General features: G+C 47.1%; 1 protein-coding gene across 1 annotated transcript in view; it reads left to right on the top strand.

Moving 5' to 3' along the window:
- The window catches only part of LOC107108014 (C-factor-like), a 22,450-nt gene extending 9,121 nt beyond the window's left edge, over positions 1 to 13,329 (top strand). Inside the window, exons 3-6 of the mRNA XM_015408397.1 lie at positions 2,892 to 3,079; positions 8,120 to 8,281; positions 9,872 to 9,982; positions 13,113 to 13,329. Coding sequence (XP_015263883.1) covers positions 2,892 to 3,079; positions 8,120 to 8,281; positions 9,872 to 9,982; positions 13,113 to 13,226 — 575 coding nt within the window. The 3' untranslated portion in view covers positions 13,227 to 13,329. The remainder of the gene's footprint in view (positions 1 to 2,891; positions 3,080 to 8,119; positions 8,282 to 9,871; positions 9,983 to 13,112) is intronic.
- Positions 13,330 to 14,104: the final 775 nt, after the last annotated feature.

A 14,104-nucleotide genomic window follows, 5' to 3' on the forward strand; every position in this document is an offset into this window, starting at 1 on the left:
AAGTCCGCAGCTTTCTCCTCGGGGCCCTGAACCTTCGCAAAAAAGTCCATGCGGGCCGCGAATTTGGAGGGCTGTGGCGCTAGATGGGCCGTGAGGGCCGCGATGAGGGCCTCGAAGCTCACCTCCTCTACCTCCTTAGGTGAGATCAGGTTCTGCAAAAGGAGCAGGGTGTCCATACCACACAGGCGTATGAGCTGGGACCTCTTCATATCAGCGTCGGTGACCCGCATGCAGGCGAGGTAGTGCTTGAGGATCCTCACCCATGTGGTCCATCGCTTGGGATGGGCCAAGTTAAACGGAGCAATGCCCTAGTGCGAGGTTCCCGCTGGGGCTGCGGTGGCGGGTCCGGAGGGGGAGGGGGCCTCAGAGGATGAGGTGGCCTCGGAGGATGAGGAGGTAGAAGCAGAGGTGGCATTCGGCTCCGACATTTTGCTTGTGCGCTGGTGCTCTCGGCGAGGCTGGGGTAGTGGCGAGGCGAGGTGTAGCTAGGCGGCAGGCGAGCAAGCAAGGCGCGGAAAACGTGGCGAGGCGAGGCGAGCTGCGAGGGACGAACGAGCGCGGCATGGCGAATGCAGCCGACGGTTGACGGAGCGAGACTAGCGAGTGAGCGATGATCGAAGACGAGCGGCGGCAGCGGCGGCGGTCTAGATCGGGGCTCGGTGCGTGCTCCTCCGGGTCTTTGTTCCGTGAGAGGTGAATCCCACCTTCGTCGCCAGTGAAAAGTACTCGAGACGTTGAGTGATTCAGCAAAGAGTACTTTATTAGATCAGAACAAGACAAAGAAAACCAGCTCGCCGGCCGGTATATATGCGTTCAGAAAACCCGCCACCAGTACACCTAAACACACCCCCTACTCCCGATAGGCTATTTACAGTAACCGGGTGACCATTGGTCTCCCGGCTGGAAAGCTAGCCCTTTTGATTGGGCCGGCTAGGATCCTTCGGATCCTTTGTCTTTCGGCTGATGCTACAGCTAAACTGTGCCTGGCCAGCCCGGGCAGGTCCGGGCATGTCAGGCTGAATACCTTGCATGTGGTAATGGCGGCAGTACATTACAGAATGTATATAAGCGGGAAAGACTCTGATTGGTCCTTTATGCGCTCAACCTGATAGGTTGATAACTGTATAGTAGGTGTGGCTACAATATCCCGGAATGTTTAAATACCGAGCAGCTGCAATGGAAAAGCTGTTTGGGCTATCAGAAGTTGTACCGTGTTAGAGAAGTGATCGTCGAGCTGAAATAAACCTGAGTTTTGCTGAAATCACTCTCTGACTATTTTGTTAAGAACTGGACTTAACAATGCACCTCTAGGTGGCAAGTTAGACTTGTTTTTGAGGCAAGAGACATTTCAGAGGTGGTTTGCCACTGCCTGCCTCTGTGTCACAACCCTGGTTTTTCTTGGAAGTCACCCATCCAAATACTAGCCAAGTTCGACCCTGCTTAGCTTCCAAGATCTGATGAGATTGGGCTAGCCTGGGCCATCCAGGTCAGGGCAGAGTAAAAGATGAGGGGACCGGGAAAGGATCTGTTTTCCCAGAATACTTAGGGAAACAGGACAGCATTTCTTGGTACTTTTAAAGAATTACCCACATTTAGTCAAAAGGAAGGCAACCCTCTATGAAAGACAACCAGACCATTTTTAAAAAAGTATACAGCAAAATATGTTTAGTGGACCTGTCACTTGTATGTGAAAGATGACCCCACCCTCTTTTCTTGTTTTAAATTTTTGGATGGTATACTTGGGGGGAAACCTACTCTTGCATTGGAGTCAATAATGTAAAAAAATCCGTTGTAACTAAGCTAATGGCAAACTTGGTTACCCCTGTGGATTCCTTATTCAGTTGGGATTCAGGGAGGATTAGCAGTGTGCCTGAGGCAGGATATCAGCTTGCCAGCTTCTAAGAACACCATGCAGCTCTAAACAGTATCAGGGAGTGCCCTTGGGGCTGGCAAACTGCCCACAACGACACAGAACACACAAACCCATTCCAGACATCCAAGCTCCAAAATAAAAGTCCTTTGCATTTTCCAACTGATTCTGACCTGCTGGTGCTTTAAGGAGTTCTGCTTAGAGATGGCTCCAATAATTATGTCCACCAAGCAGAATGAAGTTCAGGAATTGCCAGGGTTGTTTCCTTTGGGAAGAGAGACCACTGGAGACTAGTTGTGTGGTGCATCTGTACTGTTTTCTTTGCTTAAAGTGTTGCCGCTTTTTGTTGGCCTTTCTCTTTCCCCCTCTGTACTGGCATCAAGACCAGCTCTTCTTGGCCAGTCACGTAAGACCCAGAAAATGAGTTTTGGCCATCCATGGTACAAAGACTGAGGCCCAAACTAGATGATATGTTTTTGCAAAAGTCAGTTCTGGCCTCTCCCAGCTCAACTTGCTTCTTTGCATCCAGACACTGACTGCAATGAATTTCATGGATCATCTATATGGCACAGGGAGAGGAGGGGTTTCAATTTTCTCCCCCATGCCGTTTTCCTGAGCTGAAACAGCCACAGAGGTCTTATTTGCTACACTGGCTACATGTGCAACATTTGGACAAATGGGGCAGTGAGTGGGAATTCCCCACAACTACCATTTGGCTGCAAGGAAGGTGAGTTGGTTCAGGAGAACCCCCCAACCAACTAGATTGAGCCCAGGAACCTGCAGAAAAGGGGATGCCACAAGCCAAATTCCACCTAGTCTCCTTCACACTCACTAGAGATAGAAGCATCTCTCCCTTTAGAACTCAAACCTAGCAAATTCATTTTTAAAAATATAAAATACAGTAAAACCAGACTTAAGTTCCTCCCCCCATGGTGGCAACCGGCCACGTGAGGCCTGAAGCGACTTCTTTTTTTAACCCAGCTGAGCCTTACTGAAAAGAAAGTCACTTTTCCCTTTCTAGAAGCCACGGATCCAGCCAGTGTTGAGGCAGCTGCCAAGAAGGCTGAGGCCCACTTGGCAGGCTGCGGCCTGAACCTCCTCATCAACAATGCCGGTATCATGCCACCTTGTTCCCTGGAGTCAATCACCGCTAAAGACATGCTGGACGTCTACAACATCAATGCTGTTGGGCCAATGTTAGTCACCAAGGTCAGTGTCTCCACTCTTGGGGCAAAGTTGTGGGAAAAGGAGAAGAACAAGAGAAGTTGGTGTTTATACCCTGCTTTCCTCTACCTTAAGGAGTTTTAATAGGGCTTACAATCGCCTTCCCTTCCTCTCCTCACAACAGGTACCTTGTGAGGTAGGTGGGGCTGAGAGAGTTCTGAGATTCACTGGTATGGCGCAGCCAGGAATCTCTATTACATAGCAGGGTGCACTAGGCTACATGCAGCAGCAGCTTCTCAATACTATGTGTGCTAGCAAAGTTACAGAGTTACACGGAGCCATTCGTCAGTTTCAAACTAATAAGAATCCTTTATTCAAGGAACTACATTCTAGATAGAACAGGTTGAGAGATAGGGATAGAATCTAATCTAACTAGCTAGGATGAATACAGATGCTGGCAGCATGTCCTGCATCCATGGTGGATATGGTGGACAGTGTGTGTGATCCTTCTTTGTGTAGAGCCAGTTTGGTGTAGTGGTTCAGTGTGTGGACTCTAATCTGGGAGAACCCCACTCCTCCACTTGCACCTGGCTGGATGACCTTGAGCTAGCCATAGTTCTGATAACAGCTGTTCTTGAGAAAAGGGCAGTTTTTATCAGAGCTCTCTCAGCCCCACCTACCTCCCAGGGTGTCTGTTGTGGGGAAGTGAAGGGGAAGGAGTTTGTAAGCCGCCCTGAGACACCTTTGGGTAGTGAAGGGCGGGATATAAATCCAGTCTAAGGCGGCAGGAAGAAAGTCTTGTCCCTAAGACTAGCGTTCTACTTCAAAGGGATAGTGTCAGATAGCAGGAAGGAAAGGATGCCCTCTGTGTCCCCTGACCTCTCTGTCGCTAAATCTATGGTGCCATCTCTGAAGCCTGAGACAGGAGACAGCATACAGTCCTCCACTTCCAACAGGTGGGGCTGAGAATGTTCTGAGAGGACTAGGGTTGCCAGGCTGCCCCTGGCCACCAGCGGGGGATGGATGGGTGGAGTTGCCAGAGCCAGACTGGGAAACTCCTGGAGATTCGAGGATGGAGCCTAGGGAGGGCAGGGACCTCAGTGGGGTACAATGCCACAGAGTCCGCCCTCCAAAGCATCCATTTTCTCCAGGGGAACTGATCTCTGTAGTCTGGAGATGAGCTGTAATTCCAGGGAATTCCCAGGTCCCACCTGGAGGCCAGCATCCCTAACTGTGACTGGCCCAAGGTCACCCAGCAGGCTTCATGTGGAGGAGGAGTGGGGAATCAAACTCGGTTCTTCAGATTAGAGTCTATGGCTCTTAACCACTACACCACCCTGGCCCAGTGGGGAGGAGTGCCTAGTGGGGAAGCAACAGTTTTTCTTTTCTCCATTCCCAACTTTACACCTGTGCTGGGAGCAGGACATGGCCTGAGGGGGCTTGGGGTACTGACTAAGCCCAGCTCCTCTCCTGGCATGCCAGTGGTGCTGCTCGTTTCTGACTCTAGGCCAGCACTCCTGCATCAGATTTGCACTGGTGTGGTGCCAGCAGGGGCTGGGCACTATGCTGGTATATCTCCCAGTTACTCTGGCATGGGACTTGATTGCTATCCTAAGCATTTATGGGACTGTGGCCAGGAATCTCGTAGAAAAAACGGTGTGGCCTTTATAGTCAACAAGAGAGTGCAAAAGTCAGTACTGGGATACAATCTCAAAAATGACAGAATGATTTCTGTCCGATTCCAAGGCAAACCATTCAACATCACAGTAATCCAAGTCTATGCCCCAACCACTGATGCAGAAGAGGCTGAAGTGGACCGGTTCTATGAAGACCTACAACACCTCATAGAACTAACACCAAAAAATGATGTCCTCATCATCATAGGGGACTGGAATGCTAAAGTAGGAAGTCAAAAGGTAACCGGAATAACAGACAAGTTTGGCCTTGGAAAACAAAATGAAGCAGGGCAAAGGTTAACAGAGTTTTGTCAAGAGAACACACTGGTCATAGCGAACACCCTTTTCCAACAACCTAAGAGGCGACTCTACACATGGACATCACCAGATGGGCAACACCGAAATCAGATTGACTATATAATTTGCAGTCAAAGATGGAGAAGCTCTATCCAGTCAGTAAAAACAAGACCTGGAGCTGACTGTGGTTCAGATCATGAGCTACTCATTGCAAAATTCAGACTTAAACTGAAGAAAATTGGGAAAACCACGAGGCCATTCAGGTTTGACCTAGATCGCATCCCTGATGAATATACAGTAGAGGTGAAGAATAGATTCAAGGGTCTGGATTTGATAGATAGAGTGCCTGAAGAACTATGGACAGAGGTTCGTGACATCGTACAGGAGGCAGCAATCACCACCATCCCAAAGAAAAAGAAATGTAAGAAAGCAAAGTGGCTTTCTGATGAGGCTTTACAAATAGCAGAGGAAAGAAGGAAAGCGAAAGGCAAAGGCGAAAAGGAAAGATTTACCCAACTGAACGCAGATTTCCAGAGAACAGCAAGGAGAGATAAGGAGGCCTTCCTGAATGAACAGTGCAAAGTAATAGAAGAAAACAATAGAATGGGAAGGACTAGAGATCTCTTCAAGAAAATTGGAGAAATCAAGGGAGCGTTCCATGCAAAGCTGGCCATGATAAAGGACAAAAACGGTAGGGACCTAACAGAAGCAGAAGAGATTAGGAAAAGATGGCAAGAATACACAGAAGAACTATACAAGAAAGACCTCAATGTCCTTGACAAACACGACGGTATAATCACTGACCTTGAGCCAGACATCCTGGAATGTGAAGTTAAATGGGCCTTAGAAAGCATTACTAACAACAAAGCTAGTGGAGGTGATGGTATTCCAGCTGAGCTATTCAAAGTCTTAGAAGATGATGCTGTTAAAGTTCTGCACTCCATTTGCCAGCAAATTTGGAAAACGCAACAGTGGCCACAGGATTGGAAAAGATCAGTATACATTCCAATCCCAAAGAAGGGCAATGCCAAGGAATGTTCAAACTATCGCACAATTGCACTCATATCACACGCTAGCAAGGTCATGCTCAAGATCCTACAAGCTAGGCTTCAACAGTACGTGGATAGAGAACTACCAGAAGTACAAGCTGGGTTTCGAAGAGGTAGAGGAACGAGAGATCATATTGCCAACATTCGCTGGATTATGGAGAAAGCAAGAGAGTACCAGAAAAATATCTACTTCTGCTTCATTGACTATGCTAAAGCCTTTGACTGTGTGGATCACAACAAACTATGGCAGGTCCTTAAAGAGATGGGAGTACCAGACCACCTCACATGTCTCTTGAGAAACCTGTATAAGGGCCAAGAAGCGACAGTTAGAACCGGATACGGAACAACTGATTGGTTCAGCATAGGAAAAGGAGTACGACAAGGATGTATACTGTCACCTTGCTTATTTAATATATATGCAGAGTACATCATGCGAAATGCTGGCCTGGATGAATCACAAGCGGGAATTAAGATTGCTGGGGAAAAGATCAACAACCTCAGATATGCAGATGATACCACTCTAATGGCTGAAAGTGAAAAGGATCTAAAGAGCCTCTTGCTCAGAGTAAAAGAGGAGAGCGCAAAAGTGGGCTTGAAGCTCAACATCAAAAAAACTAAGATCATGGCATCCGGCCCCATCACTCCTTGGCAAATAGAAGGGGAAGTCGTGGAAGTAGTGACAGACTTCACGTTCCTGGGATCCCAGATCACCGCAGACTGTGACTGCAGCCATGAAATTAAAAGACGCCTGCTCCTTGGGAGGAAAGCGATGGCGAACCTAAACAGCATGATAAAAAGTAGAGACATCACCCTGCCAACAAAAGTCCGCATGGTCAAAGCAATGGTATTCCCAGTAGTCATGTATGGCTGCGAGAGCTGGACTATAAGGAAGGCCGAGCGCCGAAGAATAGATTCTTTTGAACTATGGTGCTGGAGAAGACTCTTGAGAGTCCCTTGGACTGCAAGAAGAACAAATCAGTCAATCCTCAAAGAAATCAACCCTGACTGTTCCCTGGAAGGCCAGATAATGAAACTGAAGCTCAAATACTTTGGCCACCAAATGAGAAGGGAGCACTCACTGGAGAAGACCCTGATGCTGGGAAAGATCGAAGGTCAAAGAAGACGGGGCGGCAAAGGATGATATGGTTAGACAGTGTCATCGATGCAACGAACATGAAATTGAGCCAACTTCAGAGGACGGCAGAAGACAGGAGGGCCTGGCGGGAGATGATCCATGGGGTCGCGAAGAGTCGGACTCGACTGTGCGACTGAACAACAACAAGGTTCCCATTCCTCAGGCAGGGGCCTGTCTACCCCCAAACAACAACATTGCATGGCAACATCCCCGACATGATGACAGCACGTGGAAGTTACGTCATCACTCCAGGGACGTTGTGTGGCAACGTTCTGGTTTTTGGGCCAAACTCTATGATTTGAGGGCAATTTTACCATAGAGTTTTGCCCTCGAACCAGGTGTGATGATGTCACTTCAGTGTGACGTCATTGCGTTGAGGATGTCACTGCGGAAGGTCGCTATTTGGGGGGCGGAGCCCCACCCCATTGCTGGAAGGCTCCCTCCCACTCCCCACCAGCGTGTCATGAAGATCTGGCAACCCTACTTGGGACTGTGCCTCCAGTGTCTTCAGATTTTTGGCTGAGTAGGGCTGAGTAGGGCTGCCAACCTCCAGGTGGGGCCTGGAGTTCTCCCAGAATTACAAATAATCTCCAGACTACAGAGATCTGTTTCTCCCAGAGGGAATGGCAGCTTTAGAGGATGGACTCTATGGGATTACATCCCCACTTAGCTCCTTCCTGCACAAACTTTGATCTTCCCAGGTATTGCCCCCATTCTCCAGGGATTTCCCAACCCAGTGTTGGTAACCCTAAGAACCAGCAGGGCCAAGGTGCTTAGTCTTCTTCTTAAGAGCCTGTGTAATAATAATAATTTAAAAAAAGATTCCTGTCTGAAGCACCTGCATGTCCCACATTTATGGTTGTGCAAACCAGTTGGGTACGAAAAGCCATTTTGCTACCAAATCAGTGGTTCTTCCTCCTCCCTCTAGGCCTTCTTGCCTTTACTGAAGAAGGCGGCACATGCATCCCAGCAGAAAGGCATGAGCTGTGGGAAAGCTGCCATCGTCAATATGTCCACCATCCTGGCATCTATTGAGAAGACCCCTGAAACCTATTTCTTCATGCCTGTGGTCTCCTATCGCTGCAGTAAGGTAAGCATCCCACTGTGGAATCTAGACCGAATCTTGCATTGCTGTTAATCAGGTTCCATGGTAGACGAGCGGATAGGCTTGGTATCAAGTGGCCAAAGATATAGCGCTGTCATCATGAGTGAGCTGTGATTAATCTGTGACTCCAGGGCTGTGGTCAGATGACAGGCTTGGTGCGCTCTGGCCCTGCCTCTGATTAATCCAGGGTTTTTTGTAACGGAGAGTTTTGATTAAATATCCCACCCTGAATCTGCCTCACCTCTCATTCACTTCGTGGTTGGCCATTCAGATTACTGCTGCACACTAACCACAGCGTGGGCAGTCGAGCAGCATCCTTTTTTTAAAAAAATTGTCTGTCGCGCATGCGCAGAAATGTTTATTCAGTGCACCACTCCATTTCGACAGCTCTGCAATCCCTCCACCAAGTACTCCTTTGCTTCGCCTCTCTTCATTGGAACATATGGGGAGGGGGAGTGTAAGCCTCATGTAGATTTATTTGTGAGTAGTCCCACTAACTTCTGTACATTTACTCTTGTGTCAATCATGGGATACTCTCAAACAACAACTCTGAAGTAAAAACAGGAAGGAGGGGTTTTTTTGGGGGGTTGTCGCTCAAAAACAACTTCCTTGGGGGCTCCCGATCCAGAATGACTGCTTGGCCGCTTGGATGTACAGTCGGTGACTGACAACACCGGGGGTGATTATGCGCTCATGCACACGTCACTACCTGGTCAAAAAAGAGGGGGGCGGAAATGGACGGGAAGGTTCACATTTCCCAGCTGGCTTGAGTTTGCAACAGGGGAGTTCAGACACCTGGGAATGTGGGGTGAAAGCGCTGACGTCCATAAAGACTGAACTTTCCCCGGTGCCTAATAACCCTGATTCCAAGGCGGGTCAGAACAGGATGCCAGCGACTGGGAAACAGGGGGCAGATGTTGCTATCTGATTGTGCACTTTAAATCCAGAAGGGAACAGCAATGACATCAGATCAAACTGCTTGTTTGACTGCAGCCCAGGATGGAGTCCATGTTGAAATTGTTTTTTTAGCAGATTTAGGAAGGGAGATAAAAGCCGTTTCCACACAGGGGTGGGATGGGATAAGCCACCCCTGCTGTGGAAGCAGCAGCAAGTGTAGGACAGGCAGGTGGGATCCGCACACCTTGTCCCCAAACTGATCACTGCTGTCCCTGCCCCCTTCCCCCATGATGTCAGTGCAGAATCACTGAGTGACTCTTCCTGCCTTTTTCACCAGCAGAAAAGTTGGTTGAATCCAACTGCATGGCTCAGCACTTACCCTCAGATAAAGGCCCAATCTTAGTTCCTAGGAGGCAAAACTGAGAAAGATTTTTAACTCAGATCCAGCTTACAGAGTGAAGCTGAGCATGAGCAGCCATTGATCGTACAGTGCTGGCTGGAGGTGTGAGGAAAGAGTCGGGTCCATGTCCCGGGCAAGGCAAATCTTCAGTGCCAATCTTTTGATCCCAAATGGGGTTCAGCCAGTGATCCACATGGTTAACTTTATTGACCCCTCACCCCTGCTTTATGATTTGGTTACTTAATGCTGCTTTTATTCCTGTGTCGATCTCTTTTCAGGCTGCTCTGAACATGCTCACCAAGTGCCAGTCAATGGGTTACAAAGATGAAGGGATCTTATGCACTGCGATACATCCTGGCTGGGTGAAAACTGAGCTGGGAAGTGATAAGGTAGATTTCTCCATGGTACCTTGGGAGTTAGAGGCCCCTTGCACACGGTGGGGCCTTTGGCTCTGCCACATCACAAGTGCTAACAGCAACCAAAGAGGAACACACAGTGTAGGTATACAAGGGAATAGTAATCTGTGTGAAAAAGACGCTAACACTGGTTCAGTAATAACAAAGATTCCAGATATTAAGAACTCCGTTTCGAAGAACTTTCTCAGTAAATAAATGGGTAGTTATTGACAGCACATCTCAAGAAAAGCTCAAGGCTTTACATCACACTTCCTTCCATAATTACTGCCTCTACAAGCTAGCTTTTTTGTTGCTAGTAATTATGGAAGGAAGTGTGCTGTCAATAACTGCCCAATTATTTACTGTGGAAGTTCTTCGAAATGGAGTTCTTAATATCCAGATTCTTCGTATATTATTTTTCATGCATCTTCACCTCAAGAGGAAACTTTCGTTATTATTGAACTAGTGTTAGCATCTTTTTCACACAGATTACTATTCCCTTGTACACCACAAGTGCTAGCATGAATTTCTGCAGAATGCCATCTCCTTTTCTGATGGCATTCATTTCAGTTCAGCTCATTTCCGTTCCAGTCCAATAACCACAGTGCACAAAGCAAACAGAACAGTCTTTAGAAATTATCATAATGCCCTCTTACATAGACTTGACCCTTTTTAATTGCATTCTAACTGCAAGAGATAGGAATTTTGCCACTGGTAATATAATCTTTCACCAAAAAGAAAAATGGAAACAACATATTTGGATGATCTTCTGGAAAGTTTAGAAATCCAAGGCACCGGCAAATTAGACTGAGGCCCTGAATAAAGACTACAAGATAATAACCAATGCTCCCTCTAAGCCAGGGGTGTCGAACTCATTTGTTATGAGGGCTGGATCTGACATAAATGAGATCTTGTTGGGCTGGGCCATGTGTGTCATAAAAGGTAATGCCAGGTAGCAGAGATATAAACTTTATAAAGGACACAGACAAAGACAATTAAAGAATTTTAAAACTTTAAATAACACATTTCCAGTGAGTTCGACACACCCGTAAGCTGTGGAGTCTTGTGAGCAAAAATTCTACTTTGTGAACTACTGGCATTAAAGTTCTGAGCGAGCGATTTGGCTACTGCATAAATTAGTTTGCTCTGGAGCCATCCTTCCTGAGCTAAGACAAAATTGTGTGAGCTGGAGGCTGAAATACTGTGAGCTAGCTCACACTAACTCAGCTTAAGAGGAACTCTGATAATAACATATCCAGAACAGAGTCTACAATATTACTTCCATGAATATATACCCTTTCAGACTGAGGAACTTGCTTAAATCTGACCTCCAACGAAGCTAATGGTTTCTGATGGCATTAGTGTTTTCTCACATCACCTGTAAATAATGGGTTCAAAAGAAGGAGAAGGTATACTTTCCACAGGAAGTAGAGAACACCATGCTTTTTACACTGCCTGCCTTAAGTAGGTAGATTTTCTCCCATGCTGGTAGAAGTTTCGAACATCAGCCTTCATACATATCTATTTAAACAGTCCTGGGGTTGCCATGAGTCGCTTGCAACTCGATAACACATGATTATTATTGTTTAATTTTGCACCCCCCTCACTCATTAACATAATCTCTCCAGGCAAGTAAATGCATGCCTGAGAGTTTCTCTGTTCCTTGGGTGTTCAGTACAAGCACATACCTGTCTATGCCTTTTCTCTCAGCATATCCATTTATCTGTTGTTTTTGGCTGATTCACTTCCATTTGCCTGCCAAGTCATCTCAGAGAGCAATGCCATAATTAAAGACATCACATTCTCTTGTCAAATCCATTGATTGTAGAATTTCAAGCAGGCTTTAAGAGACCTTCATACATGTGGGATCTTGTTCCTGACAAACTACACCAAACTTTGTTCCAGGGTCCATCTCCTGCAGTGTGCCCTGGGAACTGACAAGCAGATGTGCATTGGGAGTTCCCAGGTAAATCTCAGATTCCCAGGTCTGCAGGGGCCTGATTTGGATCTGAACAAGATGAGTGGGGAGAAGGGCCTTAAACCTCCTCCCCTCACCATTTTCTTGATCTGATATGGCCCTGAGGATCTGCCAGTTGCTCCGTTAGGGACCTATATGTGTAACTAACTGGCATACATGCTGCCCACAATAGGACAAATAGTGACTCCCCAAGGCTGTTTCAGGTTGGGAGGATGGCAGAGAGGGAAGGCTTTAAGTCCCCTCTATCTGCAAGTCATGTTTCTGACCCGAATTGGGGCCCTGCTCCCCCAGGAATCAATTCTTACCCAGGAATTTCCAGAGCACACCTGCTGGGTATGGATCCCCATACATATTATGTATTGCTTTGTGAACCAGATTTATTTAATTACTTCTGTGGTGCTTTATTATTATTTATTATCCCCAGAGAGGGCCCAAGGCAGCTTACATCATTTTCCTCGCCTCCATTTTATTCTCACAACACCCCTGTGAGGTAGGTTAGGCTGAGAGATTGTGACTTGCCTGTGGTTATCCCCTGTGAGGTAGGTTAGGCTGAGAGATTGTGACTTGCCTGTGGTTATCCAGCGAGCTTCCACGGCACGAGTGGAGATCCGAACCCAGGTCTCCCAGATAATAGTCTAATACTTTTAACCAATACACTGCACTGGACTTTTTAAGACAAAGAATTTGTTTAGTGACTTGAAGTGTTGCATATCCCTGGTGTGACTGTTCCCCCACCACCACCCATCCCCCCTTTATCATACCAGATCTTTCCAGAAGATAAAACCAAAACAGGGCGACCAGGACAAATTCACTGTGCGACAGCAAATACTTTCTGCAAGATGTTTTGCAGAAGTTGCTTGGAGCGCAGGTATGATGATGATGCTGAATGCGGCCTATTTTTGGCACTGCCCTGACATTTCTCCAGTTTGCTCCCCACATCTTCTTGCTGGTGTTTGATTGAGGCTGTAACTTCTTCTTGGTTGACACCAGACTCCAGGGGAAAGCAAGTGATTCACCAGCAGGCTAGGTAATACACTGGCATGTCTGTAGCAAGACAGCCATCAATCAAGTCACTCCCCCACCCTTACAGGATGTGCCACTTTTGCTGCCTTTCCTATTTTCTGACAACAGTTCTGAACATTGCAGGCTGACATTACCGTGGGGGAGAGCGTGAATGGCATAATGAAAGTACTCGGCAACATCTCCGAAAAACAGCACGGGGTCCTGGTCACTTGGGAAGGGAACATTCTGCCGTGGTGAGAGCCCAGAGGGCAGCCGGAAGGACCAAAGAGGCAGCTGGCAACATGCTTTGTGCTTCTGTATGTTGCTGCAATGAGGCTTTTATAAATAAAATCTTGGTGAACAATTTGTCTTGGGATCATGTTCGCTGCAGGATCTTTCAAAAAAGCACGGTCTGGTGTTGTCAGCCCTGCCTGCCAGTATCTATCAGCTTAGACTTTGAATAAAACGTTGTCGGTCTTAAAAGGTGCCACTTGACTCGAACTGTGTTCTGCTGCTTCTGAACAACACAGTTCTTAACAGCAGAGTGTTCTGGTAGGAAGGGGGAAATGGTGTCTTTCCTTGGTGGGAAATGCCCTTAGACCAAGGGTTCCCTGGAAAATACACTTGTCACTTGCTGCCACCACTCAGGACCTCCTGAGAACATCTGGACTGACCAGCCAACAGAAGGCACCCTTCCAGCACAGTACTAGCGTAATAATAAAGTGACAGGGTAGAAAGTCTAGAAAATACCTTATAGCCAACCTGGTAGCACCCATAGAGTCTAGCTTGTGGGGAAGAGATTAAGAGAACCTCCCAGAGGAAAAAATATATTAAGTGAAGCCAAATAAATGTCTGTATATTTTAAAAGGTTTATTATAATGGGAGGAAAGGTGGTTGGCTTCCAAAATGGGGGGGGGGGAGGACAGAAAATATAATACAGGGAAAGGCACACGGCAACAACAACACAGAGAGGTTCAAACAAAAAATGATACAGTTGAACCAGCTGAGTTAAACACACATTACCTAAGTTGTAGCAGGTTTCTTAAAACACGTGCAGAATTCCTTGCAGTAACAAAAGGTTGAGGGGGGTTGTTAACTCCTACCCACCCCCCTTTCCTTTCTCAGAATGACAACCT

This window comes from Gekko japonicus, unplaced genomic scaffold, assembly GCF_001447785.1.
Source record: "Gekko japonicus isolate JY-2015 unplaced genomic scaffold, Gekko_japonicus_V1.1 scaffold717, whole genome shotgun sequence".
Taxonomy (NCBI): domain Eukaryota; kingdom Metazoa; phylum Chordata; class Lepidosauria; order Squamata; family Gekkonidae; genus Gekko; species Gekko japonicus.